The following is a 19,472-nucleotide window of genomic DNA, read 5'->3' as shown; positions in this document are numbered from 1 at the left end:
TAATCGTTCATAAATTGATACTCCCTCAAGTTACGCGGGGTAATTATTTTGCAATCGAAGATACAACTGCCAGCTTTTTTCTTTTATACCTGAATTATATGCGGTTTCTTTTCAAACACTCGCATGTTTGCACAAAATTCATCACAGGCGCAGCGATTATTCACGGTACAATACTTGGGTTGTTCCGAAGATTCTGTTCGGAAGAATTATCCACACTGACACGTAACGACGTACGAAACAGCAATCGTGGACGCGGGCAAGCTGACGGGCAGTCGAGAATAGCTTATAGCTGCAGGAGGATCGGCGAGGAGATGACATTCGCGAAGGAATTTCCAGCAGGCGATGCGGCGTCCTTGAATTCACTTATACACACACTCGCGCCGCATCCTGCACGCCGGCTAGCTTTTAGCACGCACGCGTGCGGATGCATATCCCGTGGTGTGCGGCTTTGAGATAACCGCTGCATCGTCGCATCATTCTATGCAACGTATAGGTATACACACGCTGTAAAATACCACGTGTAGCTAATGGCGGAGCGAAAGACGCGGCGAAGCTGTAGGCTTCTATGCAATGTAGCCATCTCACCGTATACACGCACGCCTTCGGACGCACATACGTAACATACTTTGCCGTAATTTTCAATTTCCCATTATACCCCGTGTAATAATAATTTTCACTCACCGCTCGAGCGCAGCTAGTTTTTTTTTTTTTTTTTTTGTCTTTTCTTTCAATATACAGCCTTCATTTGATCCCTTGGCGTACACGTAGTGTGTGTAATTTACAATTTCAAATATTATTCTATACGGATGGATCGGGAAGAATGAGGAAGCGGCGGTGGCCGAGAAGGAAAGAGAAGGAGAACGAAGGAGCCGCGGAACGCGCGCTGGCTAATGGCCGTAATTAGGGTCTTCAGTTTTGCCCAACTGATCTCTCATGCAGTCAGCGATGCCTGCGGCTCGGTAACTCGTATAGTCTTAATCCTACTGCAGCTTGTGCGGAAACATAGCCTCTCGACTTGCCCCGCGGAATATCATCCTACACGATGGTTCGCAGAGGTCGGGAGTATCGAGAGAGTATAATTCGGAAGCCATTCTCGTGGGGCGAAGATGGGAACGAAATACACGTACAATGTGAATTCGTGAACATCACATGCGTGATATACGCAAAAACGTATCCCCGCGTACATCCTTGCTGCGATGAATATCGTATCGATTAGAATTCACTGATTGAGTAATTTATCTTTGTATTTAATTCCATGCGTTCTCTGCGGTAATGTAATAGCTCGATATTAATTAGGCGTGCCCGATACGATACGAAAAGGGCGTATCATCGTCAGCGCGTGTTTAAGATGGATCTTTCAATCAAATGATCCAGCGCAAGGATGAACAACATGTTGTGAAGAGGTGCCGGAGCGTTGCTGCGTGTCAGGTTGTAAAGATATTGGGAGAAGGGCGAGGAGGTGGGTTCGTTCGTCGTCGAGACTCTCGCGCGTAAAATCGTTTACGTGTAGAAAAATAGGCGTTAAATTTTCGACGGTCACACACAAGCCAAGGCATGCTCGATCAACCCGCGTACGTGCTTCGGTGTCTCCATCGAGGTTTAATTGCTAGATAAATCAACGCCGTGTTAACGAAGACACCTTGCGGTATACGCATGCGAACGCAGGCCAGGCTTGGATACCGAAAGGAAATCCTACGGGTAGTACACGGATAACCTGTAAGAGTGAGTTATTAGAGGGAGAAATTACCGTGGAATTCACCTTGTCGCATGGCCGGACGATGATCCATTATAGATCTCGGAGGAAAGTGGTTTATACATCAAGTTTACGGGGTATTCGGTTCTTCGCCCAACGCTGATACACCGCTTCAAAGTGATCGAGTGTCTCGAAACTAGCTTGATTCGTTTCCGCGTCTTTCGAAATAAAATATCTTTCTCTACCTCTGACGTGGTTTGGTCACTTCAAATTGGGTTAGTATGATTCATAGGAAAATCGAAGACAGCTATGAGTTCTGCGGTGGCCTTTGTGCGAGACGTTTTCGGAACCGAAACAACGATTCGTCCGCGTCACGTTTAAGCGGAGCCAAATTAGGATGGAATAGAAACTTGTATGCACACGTATATATATATATATATAATAGATCTTGATGCAGCGTGTTACAAGCACGGGTTACCTATACTTTTGAATCGCCCATCGCATCGAGTTACTTACGGAGTCTTAAATATGCGAATAGAGAGCTACCGCGCACAGGTACGTGAATACAATCTTCCGACTGTTGTTGCTGTTGTTTTCGCCAGCGCGTTTAATTAGCTTATGTGTATAATGTGCTGTATACCTGTAACCGTATGTATGGGGATAGCATGCTGCGCACCATCCGAATTGAGCTTGTTAAACCGGCGTAACTTTATACACAACACAATGTATGGGAAAATTTTAAAGCGTACGAGGTATGGATTGTAACGCGTGGGATGAGCAATGAAATTACAAAAATAAAGTGAAAATAAATGGATAAATAAAAAAGTAAAGAAACGGAAGAAAAAGGAAAGAGTTTGAAAATATTGTAAAGGAAATACGTTGACGTGCGCAGCACGCGTATATCAACCTAAACGGGGTATTCAGGCTAATAGATCTCTTTGTTTCGAGCCTTCCTAACTCTTTCGTATACGAATATATGGTATATAATCGTTCCTTTCCTCCAAACTACTTCCGGCACCGAGTCCAAGCTTAACTTTATACACCGGGCTGCATGCTTTTTGTCTCATGCGTTAATATTGTACAGTATTATATGTATAATGTCATTATAGAATATTCTCTGGGTCAAGTTTATTCGTTACGCGCGTTACACTCTCTTTTCTTCTACAATAGCAATATTCATTACACTTTCATACAATGAACAGTTCCGAGTAGGAAGGAAAAAAGAAGAGGAGTTTCTTGAATATATCGTTCTATTTTATCGAACAAATTTTAGAACGGGAAATGATTTAAGGACAGCTTGGTTGTACAAATTCTTCTTATGAGCCGTTGGAGTGACATAAATTACACATTTTCGTTCCATGTATACTTTTATCTCTCTTCCGTACCTTTCTACAATCGTCCAGCCTAATTATTGAGTTGAGTATAGGCCTGTACGCCCGGTACTTACAATTTATAGGGAGGCTTATCCCAGAGTCTACCACATCTGCCTATACCTATATATATATATACATATTATAGGGAGGTATATAATATACACACGTGTTTATACATAGGGAGAAAATTTGTGTATTTTACGAGGGGCTTCCGAGAGGAGCTGCAGCAGCAGCGAATCGATTTACCGATGTACCGCATCATTTTAAGTCCCTCGAAATCTTTACTCGAGTTTCCTTTCTCTCTCTCTCTCTCTCTCCTTTTTCTTTTTTTTGTGTTTTATTTTTACTCTCTTCTCGTCTTTTAAATTTCGTTTATTTCGTTCCTCCTCTTATCTCTCTCTCTCTCCCGGGCTGACACCCTTCGACGCTGCTGCTTCGATCTACATATATACTGTCCCGAGGCCCGTTCGGCAGGCACCGTTTCCGTCCAATTACCAGTACTTTAAAATGACAAATTACCTACTCACAAGCCACGATGCTTGAGAGTAAGTAAAAAAAAAAAAAAAAAAAACAATTTGAGATGGCAAATAATAAAGAGCCACGTTTTTTTACGGTTTCTTCTTACTTTCTTTTACTCTTTGTCCCACGCTTTTTGAAAGTACTTTCCAAAGGTTTTTTAAAAATTTTTTATTCTTCTGTTTTTTCACACCGTGCAAGCTCGCACCTAAAAAGACATTTTATTATTCTTACCGAAAAAAAATTCGAGGTCGACAATTCGTATTCACGTCAGAAAACTGAATTGTTTGAAAAATGACTCTGCGAAAAGAATTTTTTTGCTGGTATAAATGACGGTTTTTTTTTTATCGTAATTGTTGTTCGTTTTTTTCCTATACCTCGATTCGATCCGATTTGATCACCGTTACATTTTCGGATAGGACGTAACAAGCAATTTCTATTACAATAGAAGATATGTAGGCTGCAGATAAGCAATGAATAAATTCCTGCGAGCTGACGACGAATGACCGGGGGGTATAGGTGAGCCTGTATAAGCTTAGAAGCTTGAAACCTCGGATCTTGCGGCTTGGTCCGAGGCTCGAATTCGCACCATCATCATTACCGAAGCCCGCTGATGGCATGCCTCCGGTAGATTATACATACGTTATATTACACACGCCTAGCTTCCTTATGCGTGTAAGACACGCGTCTGTGTGCGTATTATGTTACAAGAGTCGGTTCATCGCGATTCCGTCGATGCGCAGCGTCCCAACCGCGGAATACAAGGGATTCGTCCTATACGCACGACGATATTACAGTCGAGGGGGAGGAGAGGAGAGGAGCTCGATAATGCGTTTCAAATCTTTCACATTCATCGAGCACAGTGCGCACACATACTTACATATCCGCTCCTGCGACGTCCGAGATGGATAACGGTATCCTCGAACGTGGCGATAGCGCACCATATACATATTATACACTATATACGATACATGTATACATATATAATATATACATATTCACACTGTATGCTTGTGCAGGAATTCGTGCAGTGTGTTGGTATATTTGACATGGTAAAACGCCCAGCGCAGTCGGTCCTTTCATCTTCGACAGAGATTCATTCCTTCGTCTTAGCATGCGACCTTCTCGCTCGGGGTCGCGTGCAGGTAACGAGCCTATCTAGGAATTTGAATAATATCGTGGCCAGTTACCGTTTTATTCAATTTTCCAAAAATATCTAACTTGCAACCGAAAGCGTGGAAGAAGAAAAAGACTTGCCGACCCGTGCAGAGTATACGATAATACCGCTCGTGCAGGGAAACTTTTTTGTAAAAAATGAATCGTCAATTTGTCTCAATATTTTAGGTGCTTTAAAATAGTCATAAGCCGATCGATGCGACGAGTGCGTCAGATGGTACGACCAAGAAACGCTGAAATCTTATCGTACTCTGTCACCTGTTGATCCCATTATATTTTAACTAAATATTTTTAACTCCCGAGGCACTGCTTACTCGTCGGAGAAATCGGCCAAGAATCGATTCTCAGACGATAAGCCTTCGGGATCCCAGACAAAAACCTCTCTCTCTCTCTCGCTCTTTCTCAAAAACTAAAAAAAAACTACCGACAGAATCAGAGAATTTTTAGAAACAATATGAAATTCTTAAAGAATTTTGATTTCACTCGTTAATAATAGGCACTATGTGTAAGTAGAGCAAATAGTAACCGCAGTATAACAGGGAAAAATGGACCACGAATTACAGCTATAAAATAGGAGTCCTGTCTTTATACGGTGAATTATTGCGGGTTTAAGCACCGACACAGCCTTAGATCACGCAGGAGGAAGTTCAGGTTGTTCGTCGGCGTGCGCCGGGAGTCATAGCTATGCGAATGGCTGCGGGTGAGGTAGGCATGTAAAACGTGAACGCCAGGCACATGTTTATGCTGTACGTACCCTAGTCGGGATATCGAAAGGGAAAGTGATCTATCTACGTGTTCTTGGAAACTGGGCAAAAAAATGTACAATGAATTACCGTGTAACTCGTGTTGTCTTATAACCAGGTACATACCCTGACTACCTGACGGTATGTTACTTACTCCGCAGACCGCCGAGACTCGACTCGAGGCGATAGACACTTTTTCTACAAGTTCCGATCTTGCTCTCAATTAACCTGCCTCGAATCAGTTCTTTATTTTCTTTTTAACTGTCGGTAATTTACCGATTGCCACGTTCCGTACGGGTATGTTATTGTACAGAACGTTACATTGAAATTTTCAATCTCCGTACTTGCAAATATTAACACATTCGTACAAACAAAATTACGACTTTCGGTTTCGAATTTTTTTTTTTGCTCAAAATGAATTTATTATACAATTTTTATCACGAGATAAAAACCACGTTAGAATGACACGCGTACAATGTATGTCATAGATGATAAATATTTCGCCGCTATAAAATTACGGTATCTACATGTGGTTGCTAGGAAGGCGGGGTACAACGATATAGGTGTAGGCACCAATTATTAGTCGATCGTAATTCACGACGTTTGACTACCAGAAAGATCACGAGAAACGATAGAGTTTTTCTAGTTGATTCCAGAGGCACAAGGTCCGACCGCCGGATCGGCGACCCTCCGGGGCATCTCGATTATCCTTACCGCGAGTATCTCGATTATATCGAAGGATCATAGGTGTACACGTACTTAGGGAGAGACGGTATTCGAATGAGAAATCGAGAACATTACGATTCTTGTAATTCTCGTACCGCCGCGTGCGCGCCTCTTCGACTCTCTCACGCGGTGATACAGCGAGGAAAAGGGAGGGTGACTAGAAAATTAATAATTTTTTTTCGACATGTATCGCGTGTGTACTCACCTGACCGGCGGAGTTTCGCCAGGTGAACACAAACAATGACCGGTGGCGGTGCCTTGAACTCGACGGAGGTTCGGCGGGTGAAGAAGGAGGAAGAGGACCACGCATGTGCGCGCTCCCAAGAACGAGGAGGATATACGACGGGTATAATGACGACACCCACCTCGTCCGGTGCCGGTTGAACTTCTCCACCCGTAGTCCGGTCTCCGACGGACCTACTTCCGGTTTCGTTCCGCAGAGTTCATCGTGCAGACCCGGGTCTCGAAACGTCGGCGATGAACTTGCGAGAAAAGCTCTTCACTTTCACGATTTACGACCTAGTTTCGTCGAAGGTACGATATGCGAAGTTGTACGATCGAGCACCGGAGCTGACGATTAAAATATTCTCACCCGCGGCAAATATCCATGGAGACGATTCGCAGGGCTTCCGCGTCTCGGAAATGCAACGTATCCATCGCGTGCGGACGTCTGATCCCAGATGACGATCTTATTACCCTGGATGGGCATGAGGCGAGTTACAGCTAGACCATTCTTCATTCTTCTATATTACCACGGTGGCTGGTGGTGCGATGCGGCATCCGTACACCGGTACGGAGAGGTGTAGGTGATCGTGGAAGTGCCGTCTCTCTTCCCTTCTCCGGTGGATATCAGGGATGAACTCACTGTTGCCGCAGAGACGATGATTCTCTCAGAATGCAGCGTTTGCCGCTTACCGAGTATAACTGCGCTTTACCTGCTAGGTCGTTACGTACCTACGTATGAGCGGCAGCTACGCGGTACACGCACACACACGCGTGAGAAAGACATGCAAAGCCAAACAAAGAAAATACTTGAAAAGAGCACCTTGTCACAGAAATATTACGGTTTAGGATAAAGTCGAGAGCATTATAGGTATAAGGTATGATATTACATACGAAGACAAGAGCGATTATTAACGCCAGGGAATAATTGTCCCTCCGGGGCAGCTCGGGTTTATCGAGTGAATCCGCCTCTGAACGTCTCCTCGTCTCTCCTCGAGCGACCCGTGTCGTAGACCAGTGAAGCTCGGAGGTGAAAACCCTGGGAATATCTCTCGATCCCGTAAAACAACAATACCATAATCAGAAAAGTGCCGTAAAAAGTGTAGCGGTGTGTGCGTCCTTCGTCGCGCACGAGTGCAGGGTCGCGTCTCTTCATCGTACAGCCTGGCGCGGAAAAGCGCGATGCCTTACGGCGGAAGCTGGAGAATTCGCGCACGATTTCCCGGTTTCGAGAAACCGTTGCTAATTACCCGATCAGCTCCATCGACCAGAGGATGGGAATCTACTCGTCGGGGTCTCTGCGTTAGAGCGAGGCGACTGTGCGACGGTCGAGTGGTCATCGTCGTCACGGGGGGAAAGCAGGGACATCCCCGGCTCGAGTCGGCCGGAAGACAATCATGGGAAGTGGACTATAAGGCCCCCATTGCAGCAGGGGGGAAGGGGGTCTAAATGCGCGTCAAACGAAGGAGAGCCTCGGTGCTGTACGGTGCGACGACGAAAGGATGCGATTCGATGCGAAGACGGTGCTCTCGACGCCCCGCCGGGGAAACTTCGCCGGCACTCCTTATTCCGCGTCCGCACGGTTCATTCATACATTCAGTTTCACCGTGAGTTACGGATCGGCCGGGTGGTCGGTTTAGAGGTGCTCCTCGTTTTCCCTGCTCAGTGCGCGTCGGTTCTCAGCGTGGGCCGGTACTCGAGGTGCTTGCTGGTGTACTCGCGCGAGGCGGAGTCGTTGGTGCAATCCTGGATCAAATATGCAAGCTCTTGTTTCGGACCGCCCGTGACATGCCCGTCCAGCAGGAGACGGGCAGGCGTTGTCGAGGCGACTGCACCTGTCTTCTCTGTCGCGAGCTGAAGAGCTGCAAAATGAGCGGTTCGGGGCTCCAGGACCACGGGGATACCGCGAACTTCATCCTTCGTCGGGCGCCGCCGTTCGCCGACGCTGTTCTTCCCTCGAGGACGTGTCTCTGGCGTCAGAGCCAGGGCGAGGACCATGGGAAGATCGTTGCCGCCGGTCAGAGGGTCCAGGTCAGCGTTGGAGAGCCCGTTAGGAAACCGGAACCGCCGGTCAAGCCACCGCGGCGGGACGTCAACCCTGGTGGAAACGACGCCGAACACAGACACCGGACCGTCGTCTATTTTGGGGACACCAACAGGGCGCAGCAAAAGAAGGACACTGATCGCCTGCCGCGGCCCGACTTCATTGCCGAGCTGAAGAAGGTTCAGCACGAGACAAACGACGCCGGCGACGAGGAACCGGCGATTAAATTGCTGACCGATTGCTTTTCTGCTCCACCGGACGATTCTCGCCCCGAGCTCAATGGGAATCCTGAGAAACGATCTTCCGAGGAGATCCCGGCTAACGGCCGTGAGAACCACTTTGCCAGGATACAGGTGAAGGCTGGGACCACTTTCGACGCACCGAACGAAATTGTCCTCAACCTCAGCCCCAGCAGGGCCGACGTTCTTCGTATCGAGGAGGACCAGAGCTCCCTTGAGGACTACTGGTCTCTGCCTGGAGACACGACCGGATTCAAGGCCGACTGGAGTTTCGTTCAGCAGTGGCGACTTAGAGGGTAATTTATTTTACGTGGGAGGGGGAACGTTTGGACTGGTACAGGGAAGAACTGCGATCACCGGGGATAATGTGTTGTTCGAAGTACAACGTCACTCTCAATTTTCGTCTTCGTGGTGCGTGAACCTTGGAGGCTGGCCTCGAAATCGAAAGGAAAAGTGGTAATTTGGGATCTCAGCGTTCCGCACGCTGCGGTTACACTTGCCGAGTGTGTAAATACCTGCTGGATTTTCGTACGCACGCGGATCTCTCTTGTAATATTCCTTTCTCGGAGTCACGCATGCCCGCCAATGAAATACTACAAGACCTTGGTCTTATTTCCAGCTCGACGAGCCGAGGAAAAATTTAAAAATCAAATCACCTGTTTTTCACTTGCGTCATAAAGATGTTCGAATCACGTTTACTCGAATTTGACTGTGGTTGAGCTGCAGGAGTTGCATGCAAGTGCAGTCCTACAATGGAGTTAAGCGTATACTGGCGAAACGAGTTTAAAGTTCCTTGATTCACCGCTTCCACGTGTGCAGGGAACATCCGTACCGTATCCGTATCGTATTCGTTGAATCTCTATAAACCGCTTCGGGTTCACAAATTCATATGTATGCAAGCAAAGGTGGATTTCAGCATCGGGTGTCACAGTTCAATACCGTTTTCTCACCTCTTGCGATCACCGTGGACGTCCACCTTACTGTGAAGGCATGCGTCGTGCGCGATGACCACATTTCCACGACTCTAGGTTCTTCGTTGTAAAAGTATAAGTAACGCTCTGTTGGTTCGTGGAGTCGTCATTAGTTGAACGATAGATTAAAGCGTGTCTCCAACGGAATATCACGAACGCACTTTCACGCCTATATTTTCTTGACTATGTGACGAAAAAGAATCGTATTCGAATTCTCAAGCTCGCGTTATATTCCGTTACTCCGCTGGTGCGTCTTCTATATCTAGTACCTGAGCCGTTTCACTGATCGTTAATAGAAAATCAGCCTGTAACCCTGTGAACACCTTCGCCAATTCTTTATTCTAGACCCGCTGGGGGCGGAGGCAGGGAATTTTACACTGCTCCCTACGCGAAGGAATCGCCAGACTCTCCTCAGCAAACGGGGACGCACAATATGGTCCACATGGTTGCCGAACGAGACACAGACAGCGTGGCACCGACGCCGACGCCCCATCATCCCCATCACTCCCAGCACCATCATCTCAGCCTGCATGAACTCCGCGGTCTTCAGGTAGGAGGGTGCAACTTTGCCATCGTGCATAACTCTGCAACCTTCCCAAAAACGTTTCGGCGATCTATTTTATTTTTTGTTCAATTACGATCAGCGGGGACCAGAATGCACGGGCAACAGTTCTTCGGATGAGAATCGGTCCTCTGGACATGCGAGCATGTCGGACACCGGAGGTCACACTAGCAGCAGTTCGCCCCCTCATCGTCACCACAGAGTTCACAGTCCACAAGCGTTGAAGGTTGTTCCAGAAGATGACCGTTTGTCAGCATCGGTAACCCAGCGTAACGCCAGGATGAGATCGGGACAAAATCGTAATCGGCACAGAGCTACTCCGGCAAAGGTGAATTAGAGATGAAAGAAAGACTGATCAAATACTTGAAACGACAATCGGATGGTAGGGGCAATTTTAGCATTGAGTGTTTTTCTCTTCTTCTTTCACAGCTACAGGTGCCGTGGTCAGGATCCGGACTGGAGGACATAAAGCTGGCTATTCAGCAGCTGACGATGCGTTCTCACACCTCGACCTCGACGTACTCGTCGTTGAGCGGTTCCGAGAGTTCGGAGCCTGCGGTAAGACGGCTTATGCGTCACTCAAGCCTCGAGACGATCAACACCAACGTTACCAGTGCCGACGAATTCGTGTGGGTCGACTCGCACAACAGGCTTGTCGAGCTGCAGCAGCTTCCTTGGACCCATCACGACGTCCTCAGGGTCCTGCAGAACGGACGTACCAGGGAACACATGGAGCGTGTATCCATGGAAACAATACCGCGATTATCGTACCTGCTTCAAAGGGCTCTCGTAAGAGTCGGCAGGGAGACTCAGAGGCTTGCCAAACCTCTCGGTCTTTGCAGCAAGCACGAAATTTACAGCGCCTTCAAAATTGTGCTTTGTCCAGCCTTGGCTGATTCTTGTACAAAGGTGAAAACCAGGAATTAATCCATTTTCATACCCATTCTGGTAACCTAGTTGATAATTAACAGAAAGTAGAAATTAGACTTGACTTCGAACTGTACGGCACATTTCTTAATATCTCAATGTTAAGATACAGACATGTTGAAAGAATTACTTTTTTTTTTTAAGAAATTTAACAGTCAGCATTCTATACTGAAAGACAGCCTCACACTAAATAAAGAATTGCGAGAAGTATCATCTAATCGCATTTCCAGAAGCATTTAATCGCTTTCCAATCGAAGCTGACTCTTTCTAGGCTTGCCTGCGAGCAGCAGCCATGTTCGCTGTGTCTGGGGACCAGCTGAAACAATCAAAAGGTTCGCGAGCAGGCCTGCAACTACCGGTCGGCCGTTTTATCAGATGGATGACAGACGTGAAATTAGGAAAAATGGTTCACGAGTACGCAGCTGTGTATTTGGCTGCTGGTGTGGAAAATCTTTTAGAAGAGATTTTGCTCCAGTGCATTCCGACGGAGCCTCACGCAACCTTGACCGCTACTATGCTGGAACACGCGATAGCGAACAACGGTGACTTGTGGGGGCTACTGCAGCCTTACGCGCACTTGAATGCGGGCCGAATCGCGTCTGGTAAAAATCCATTCTCGATTAACTGTAGCGAATATTCGTTAATGTTTGTCCATGTAACGATCGTTTCACGTTTAACCTGCCGCAGGCGCACTCGCGATGCCTCGATGGGCCAGCGTCAGTTCTCTCGGTTCAAACTCATCCTCACGCAGCGGGCGAGAGGCTGCCGGTTCCACCCTTGAACCTTCGCTGCTGACGACTTGCGTAGGCTCCATACCTGAGCTTACCGATCTAATATCCAAAGTAGCCCAGTCCGGGCGTTGCCCGGTCCCATTGACGCCCAGGGCCCTGAACGCGCTCTTTTACTACATGAGATGCTCTCAGGTTTGTACTGAAACGCAGTATCAGAAACGGTTGACGTCATGACAAAAGTATAAGACACTGGATGAAAGCAGTGGAGAGGATAGTCAATCGCGATAGCCGGAACAAACTAGCAACTAATCACGTGGTTCCACGTCTCTTTTTGTTTTATCCAGCTAGAGCACGGTGAAAGAGGTACGGGTATCCAGGAACTCGCCTATGAGCGAGCGTACGTCGTTCTTCCACCGCTAGTCGAGTGGTTGAGGGTGGCTACAGCCCATGCCGAGCATCGGCACGGGAGTATTTTGGACGATGATGACATTGGCCAGGCAGCCAGGCTGCTTTTACCCGGTGTAGATTGTCCGGTTAGACAGATTTGGTACGTTCACAGTCACGTAGTAGGCAATTCCCAGCCTAATCGCCGACTTCTGCTGTATAAATTATTCTAGATAGTAACCGAAATTCGTTATTTCAGTTCGGAAGAAGTCACTCTCTGCTCAGGGCGGATAGACGATGCCGAATGCACGCGACGTCTGACGATGGAAATGGCCTTTAAAATGCTGACGAGTTCGCGACCGGAATTAATATCTCAAGCAATCCCTCTGCTCCCATCGACGAAACTGAATACAGTTAACGACAATGGTTATACCGCTCTGATGCTGGCCTGTATAAACGGCGACGAGTGCGCGGTTGTTGCATTGCTCGATGCCGGGGCCGATTTGAACGTCGAGAGTCCCGCTCCGTTGTCGAGCCAAGTCGCGGGAAGTCCAGCCAAAAATGTGCTGGTTTCAGGGGGGCCGAAAAATTCTCCATCTCCAAAAAATTTGGGAGGACACCTCTTCGCAGCCTCGACAAAAAGCGCCAACAATCTAAATATATCGAATTCATCGGGCAGCACCGGCTCCAACGTCTGCTGTGTTCAGAACGGATTCAATGCAGAAACGCAGCATTGGACCGCCCTCACGTACACAGCTTTGCTGGGTAATTGCACGATAGCAAGAATGTTGCTCGAAAGAGGCGCCGCTGTTGAAGGAGGTGCTAAACTGAGCGAGGATAAGTGCACTGTTACGCCTCTCCAAGTGGCTACTGCTGCCGGTAATCATGAAATGGTTGCACTGCTCCTTGCTCATGGCGCGCAACCGTTTTTATCCACTTTGATAAAGGATACATTCTGCTATTCTGGTTCGGCACAAAGAGGGTGTTACAGGTGATTAATTAGGTCTTGTTTTCGGAGAAAAGTATTTTGCTACTCTGACAATTTCTCAATACTTAGAATAACCTTGATTCAATTATCACAGCGCCGTATCGGTGGCAGCGGCACATGGCCAGAGAGCCACACTGAATCAGCTGTTATTCCATCCGTTAACTACTTCTTCAAGACGTAGTGAGAAGGAAGTTTTATCCCTAGAAGAGATTCTTGCCGAAGGAAACGCCGGTGTTCAACAACACACGGCTGAAGGACAAGGAGAAAGAAATCGAGATGCGAATGGTCCCGCCTTTAGTAAATCACAAATTAAGATGCTGCAGGAAGCCATGTATCATAGCGTCGAGAGTAATCACCTAGGTAAATTGACGTTTGTTTTTTTGTTGGTTTTTTTTTTTTTACTTTCCTTTCCAAGCTCAACGCTGAAAAATTCCGAACTCTATTTACAATCAATCATCCATTGCTCGACAGCTATAACGATGGATCTACGTAGTCTCGGAATAGGCTGGACCCTTCATTGCTGGATGCACACTTTATCTACCGCACACGAAATGCGACTGGAATCTGTTATAGACCAACTGCTTCAAGACTTTCTTCAAGTCTGCCCTGAAGATTATTCGACACAATTTGGTCAGGAGTGTCTTCCACTTTTGTTTAACATTTTTAGGTACAGCAAGGTAATTGGTAACGTTGTTTCACCCGCGTTAATACTTACAACTGTGCAGAAATGTGCACAATTATCTATTGTTACTTATGATGTGACACGTTACAGAAAGAAGCAACGACTCTTCTACTAGCTGATATATTCAGCAGTTGCTTTGGATGGGAGCCGATTAAGCCGATAAGAGATACCACGTTGTCAAGCGGTTCTCGAATTGATCCGAAATTCGTGAATAACCCGGAGTTGAGCGACGTTCAGTTCAGAGTTGAAGGGAGAGTATTTTATGGGCATAAAATAGTCCTCGTCACTTCTTCGCCACGGTTTAGAAACATGCTCAGTTCAAAATTGTGCGAAGGGAATCCACCGATTGTGCAGATAAATGATATTCGGTATCATATCTTTCAGGTAGATTAACAAAACAAACTCATAGAATTCCTTCCAATCCATTTATTTGTACAGGAACATATGATAAACTGCTTTATTCTTTTTCAGATGGTTATGGAATTTTTGTATCACGGGGGTTGCGCGACATTGGAAGTCAGTCAAAGTGACGTCTTGGAACTTATGGCTGCTGCGAATTTTTTCCAACTAGACGGCTTATTGAGATATTGCGAAGCTCAATGCTCCGCGATGATTAACCAGAACAATATAGTCTCCATGTACATTCACGCTAAGGTAATTGTTTGATGAGTTTTACTTACATAAACTTGCCATGTTCTTATTCCCGTTCATCTTGCAGGTTTACAATGCAGCTCAGTTATTGGAATACTGTCAAGGATTTTTACTGCAAAATTTGATGGCTCTTTTATCGTATGATGACTCTGTGAAACGACTTTTGTTCGCTAAAAAATTGCCGAATCACGACGTGCTTGCAGGTCTGCTGCTCACTCTGCAGGCGCGAATAAAAGCGAGAAAACCTCAACAGCCGACCAATCTTAACGCTTAGTTGCGCATTGAATGAATCGTTCCACAATAGTTATGCCTTGAGCAAACTATAGAAGCCAGGCAACTCTTCAACTACACGATGGTTACGCATGTACTCCGGACCTTTGCCAAATATTTCAATCATTATCCAGTGTAGGTGTAAACAATGCCGTATCCTTGTAATGACTGAACTCTACGTACTCTCTGACCTTACACCATCCTTATCTCGAATTTTGAAGCTGATAAAATTGAAGCGCCACTTTACCGTCGCTAGGAAAATGGAACCGTTGACTGCATTGAATACATGACTGCTCCATTATTTAATACTGATTAGAACTGTATATTTTTATTTTTTTTTTTATAACAATCAAATTTATTTATATACTTATGTATAAATTTATGTTGTAAAAACTTTTCTTGCCTTAGGTCGTAGTTTGTATTGTACTTCATTTACATATATAGGTTATAGGTTGTAGGAATCGTTTTGTGATACACGGCATTTGATATTCGGTGTTTACTTTTTTCCTGTTGAATTAAATTTTGTTTCATACTTTTGCCAGATTAATATGATACTGAAGATATAAATCATTCGACAAAAACTCGACATAAACAGATTGATCGATTTAGTTTTTTTGCTATCATTTTCCATGCCGCATATGAACTTTGTGTACAGATAAAGTATTTTGAAAACTTTGTTCACTGCAAAGCAAATATGTGAAATTAATATTTATAGTGTTAATTTTCTATTTCTTTTTTTCTCAAGTACTATCCTATATAGTATGGCATAAAAGATGTTCAATAATAAATACGTATTTAATATCACATATCGTTTTAATATTAGTAATAGAATAATTACATTTTCGTGATCCATATTTAAGAGTACAGATTAACATTTGACTAAAATCAGTAACATAGTGTTATAATTATGATAATAATTAGTTGTATATACAGCTGTGGTAAAAAATGGTAATGATAGTGCTTTAGGGATCTCTCAGGATGTGTGTGGAATGCCTACAATTATTATTTATTACAATAAGAATGGTTCAGGCTGTGATAAAATGGCTGTCTCAATCTGTAGAAAATTTCCAATCATAAATATCATGCCTTGAAAATAATGTTCGTTAAAAACGAAGTAATCCCCATTAGCATGGTATACGTTGGTTTTTAAATTTGCACTAGACAGATTTCATACAATTTGCACAAAATCGCATCATTATTTCATTAACATTTTTCTTATTTTTTGAGTAAACTAAACAAACGTAGAACACTGGTCTTTATTCTAATCTTCTACCGTAAGAGATATAATAGAACAGTGTATATTAGAATGCGTAGGAAAAAATTTTTTTTCTCGCCGGGCCCAAACGAAAAACGTTCGTTTTTAACATAACATGAAGCCCTGTGAAACAAGCTTACGTCTTCGTTGATAATTTTGTACGTGTTAATCCATTCAAATATATAAAACTCGTAAGAGCGACCACTCAGGCTTTAGCTACAACGCCCTGCTTTCACAGCGCCACATCTTATGTTAAGCATAAACGCTTTTCGTTCGGGCCCCATGAAAAAAGTTTTTTTCACACAGTCTAGTGTGCATGCTTGGTTATCATACACAAATGCACAAGTTTACCGTATTATTGAAACTCATTTCCCGTTTATCATATTTTTATGATGAGTTACCTCTGTTTTTCTTTTCTTTTTTTAAGGAATATTGCAGTCGAACTAATTATCGAACTAATTTGTCAACGTGTCCTGTAAGAATGAAAATTAAGATTTTATGTACCTGTAAATTCTTTATGGACGTCCTATTACTTAGCCTGGGTAGAAATAACACTGTAGGATATCAAATTGAATTGAAAAATAATACGCTTACAAGGAAGAAAGTATACAGAAATTATAAACAATTGAGGTATTTAAGTAGGTTTCTGAAAAATCAAGTCAGACAAAGTACCTACCAATTGCAAAACCGACTAATACAATATCCGTTAGTGGATTTTATGTATTGGCAGATTGGGAATTTATTTTTGTAAAATTTGATTAGCGAACAGCTTTTAATGTGCAGGTAGTTCGGAAAGACCGTTGTCAATTCTTACAATGATAAACTAAAGTATATTAACGTATAATGAGAGGGGAGAAAATTGGCAATTCCACTCTATAAAAATTAGGCAACAACATATACAATTCAGTTTTAGTCTCTGATTTCGTGATTTGTATTCTATGAGTTATTGTGTACGCTAAGAGTTGTGACCTTGAATATCGACCTTAATATTCAATCAGGCGGAGAAAGAAGCGAATACAAATTATATAATTCTTTCAACAAAACTATAGAACGCAATTAAGTCTTAAATCTCTCCACTTATTGCATTTGTTTATTACAAAGCGATGAAATTGCATTAAAGAACTCCTATAAGACTACTACATCATATATTGTGATTATGCGAAAGCCCCTTATCAACAGATTGAGACAACCGTTTTGACCGATTATAACGCCTAAAAATATTTAAAACGCTAACTTAGTTCAGTGACTAGTATAATGGCTAGTATCACGGCCGCAACAACAGCGAGTATCAACAAGAAACAAACTTTTCGACGGAACTTTGACTGGTAACTACTAGCTTTAACCAATTCTTGAGCCCCCAATTCGACATTTCCGTGAACATTCTCTATGTTGTTCTCTATAGTATCTGAAAATATCAAACAAACCTGGCAGTATTATCGTTTCTTCAAAACAAAGTAGCAGTTAAAGCTACAAAATTTCACCTAAATTATCGCACGGTGATAAACAAAATGACAATTGAGTAACTCACCAATCGACTCTCCTTGCTGATGTACCAGCGCACCCAACTCACGCATTATTTGATTCACATCCAATATGTCTCCTTCGATTCTCCTAATTCTCTCCTCGCGCTCTAAAAGCAATCCTTGTTCAAATTCGAGGGATCTAGAAGCAGAAAAATCAAACGAATCTCAGTAGTATAAACTAATCATAACTTATAATATTGGAGGTCCGAAATCGATAAAAAATTAGAGAGACAAGGTTACCTCAGAGCGTCTCTTTGCTCAAAGTCTGCTTGGACTTGAACCAGAGTCTCTGTGTCCTGATTCCCATCTCCAGATTGATTTTCAGAATTACCGGATACTAGTAAATGCCTTTTCATTTTCTCTGCGACAGCCTGTAAGCATAGAAGTACGTCGATAGATTAATGTGCTTCGAATGAGATTTTTTTTTGATCCACTTCTTCTGTGACAGGTCATTAACTGTGGAAGGTTGAAGTACGCGAGACTTGGCTTCTTACAGCAAAAACATTGGACTTTCTATAAATCTGAATATGAATTGAGGGGTATACCATAATGTTTGTATTAAATTCAAACTGTTTCATTAACATTAACATCAATTATTTCCAATGCAAGGTATGCGATTACTACGATTTTCCTCCATCAAAAATATTCTTTGTGTTCAATGACATTGTAGCATTGTATTATTATTCATGTTTCAGAATCTGGAATAGCTGAGGTAAATTCGAGATTATCAATTGACCAACGTACTTTCTGCATCTCAGAATATCTCTGCAAGGCATCTTTGAAGTCGGTTGTTAATTTTTCAATCTGAAGTTTCTGCTCTTTGTCACCCCGCCTCATCAACACAGTAAGTCTTGTAATGTCCTTGCTTGTTTGAGTAACGACTTGATTGGTACTGAGCTGTGTCACGTGTCTGTAGAATAGAATATGTAATCCGTCAGTACTTGGTTAATCATCATGGCCAGAAAATGACCAAAGAAAAAGACATCATAAATGGGAGAGCAATTCATTTATCTTACACTCTGTCGCGAAGACCCTGGGAATCCTTATTAGTACCGATGGTTTTGAAAGCTCGATCCAAAGTACGCCAGCTCGAATTTATTGTATAAATATTGGTCGTTATATTCTCGCTTAGGCTGTAAAGTTCAGTAGGACTAAAGCCTACATCCGGAACGTCGGAACGCTGATCGGTGGATCCGTAACCGCGAGAACTGTGCGCCATTCTGCAAAACTAGAATTTGTTCCGTATTAGGAGAGGGTACGAGTCGTGATCGGCGTTGGGTAATTTGAAGCGGTTGAGAATTGATCGAGTGAATCACATTTTATAATCTAGGGGAAAAAGGAAATTGTGATTTCTTTGTGTTCTATCCGGGGTGACATGATAAAGACAAAGAGAATGGTGTGAGAAAATTTGGTCCTAATCCATAGTTTTTTTTCGTTTAATTATTTATTTTGTTTTGATTTTATTTCAAACAGTTACGGTCTAGCGTACCTGGTTTATTGTCGAGGTTTGTAAATTCCGTATCAATGACGACGAGGAGCACCGACTACTTGCGACATTTAAAAAAATTTTATTGTTGTAATCCAGCCTATTTTCTACGCGGAGTAACTGAGAATTACCGTGAAATGACAGTTGACCGAACGGTGGCTGACGTACCGCCCACGTGACAATAGTTAGATCGTCCTTTCACCGTGTAGCTAGTTGTACAGCTATACCAACGGCGTAGTGGATACTTGTGAATTTCGATAAACGGTTAATTTAGATGACAAAGGTACGCGGAGAGGATGAAAAAATTTCA

At 43.9% G+C, this 19,472-nt stretch overlaps 2 protein-coding genes across 4 annotated transcripts in view; one reads left to right on the top strand and one right to left on the bottom strand.

Annotated features, from left to right (window-relative positions):
- The window catches only part of LOC124184627 (ankyrin repeat and BTB/POZ domain-containing protein BTBD11), a 29,117-nt gene extending 12,687 nt beyond the window's left edge, over positions 1-16,430 (top strand). For all 3 annotated transcript variants that reach the window (XM_046574565.1, XM_046574566.1, XM_046574567.1), the window contains 12 exons: positions 10,049-10,253; positions 10,348-10,593; positions 10,695-11,174; positions 11,464-11,794; positions 11,880-12,115; positions 12,268-12,470; positions 12,567-13,298; positions 13,390-13,655; positions 13,767-13,972; positions 14,068-14,361; positions 14,449-14,631; positions 14,696-16,430. In XM_046574565.1, coding sequence (XP_046430521.1) covers positions 10,049-10,253; positions 10,348-10,593; positions 10,695-11,174; positions 11,464-11,794; positions 11,880-12,115; positions 12,268-12,470; positions 12,567-13,298; positions 13,390-13,655; positions 13,767-13,972; positions 14,068-14,361; positions 14,449-14,631; positions 14,696-14,902 — 3,589 coding nt within the window. In that variant the 3' untranslated portion in view covers positions 14,903-16,430. The remainder of the gene's footprint in view (positions 1-10,048; positions 10,254-10,347; positions 10,594-10,694; positions 11,175-11,463; positions 11,795-11,879; positions 12,116-12,267; positions 12,471-12,566; positions 13,299-13,389; positions 13,656-13,766; positions 13,973-14,067; positions 14,362-14,448; positions 14,632-14,695) is intronic.
- Positions 15,693-19,341, bottom strand: LOC124184633 (syntaxin-12). The gene is made up of 6 exons (XM_046574580.1): positions 19,166-19,341; positions 18,693-18,904; positions 18,421-18,586; positions 17,917-18,047; positions 17,682-17,815; positions 15,693-17,558 (listed from the first exon to the last, which is right to left on the bottom strand). The coding sequence occupies exons 2-6, from the start codon at positions 18,893-18,895 to the stop codon at positions 17,383-17,385; spliced, it is 810 nt and encodes a 269-aa protein (XP_046430536.1). The 5' UTR covers positions 18,896-18,904; positions 19,166-19,341; the 3' UTR covers positions 15,693-17,382.
- Positions 19,342-19,472: the final 131 nt, after the last annotated feature.

The sequence above is a fragment of the Neodiprion fabricii genome, chromosome 6 (genome assembly GCF_021155785.1).
Source record: "Neodiprion fabricii isolate iyNeoFabr1 chromosome 6, iyNeoFabr1.1, whole genome shotgun sequence".
In the NCBI taxonomy this organism is placed as follows: Eukaryota; Metazoa; Arthropoda; class Insecta; order Hymenoptera; family Diprionidae; genus Neodiprion; species Neodiprion fabricii.
Note: the sequence above shows the minus strand (reverse complement) of the source record. Positions and strands in the feature narration are given on the sequence as shown.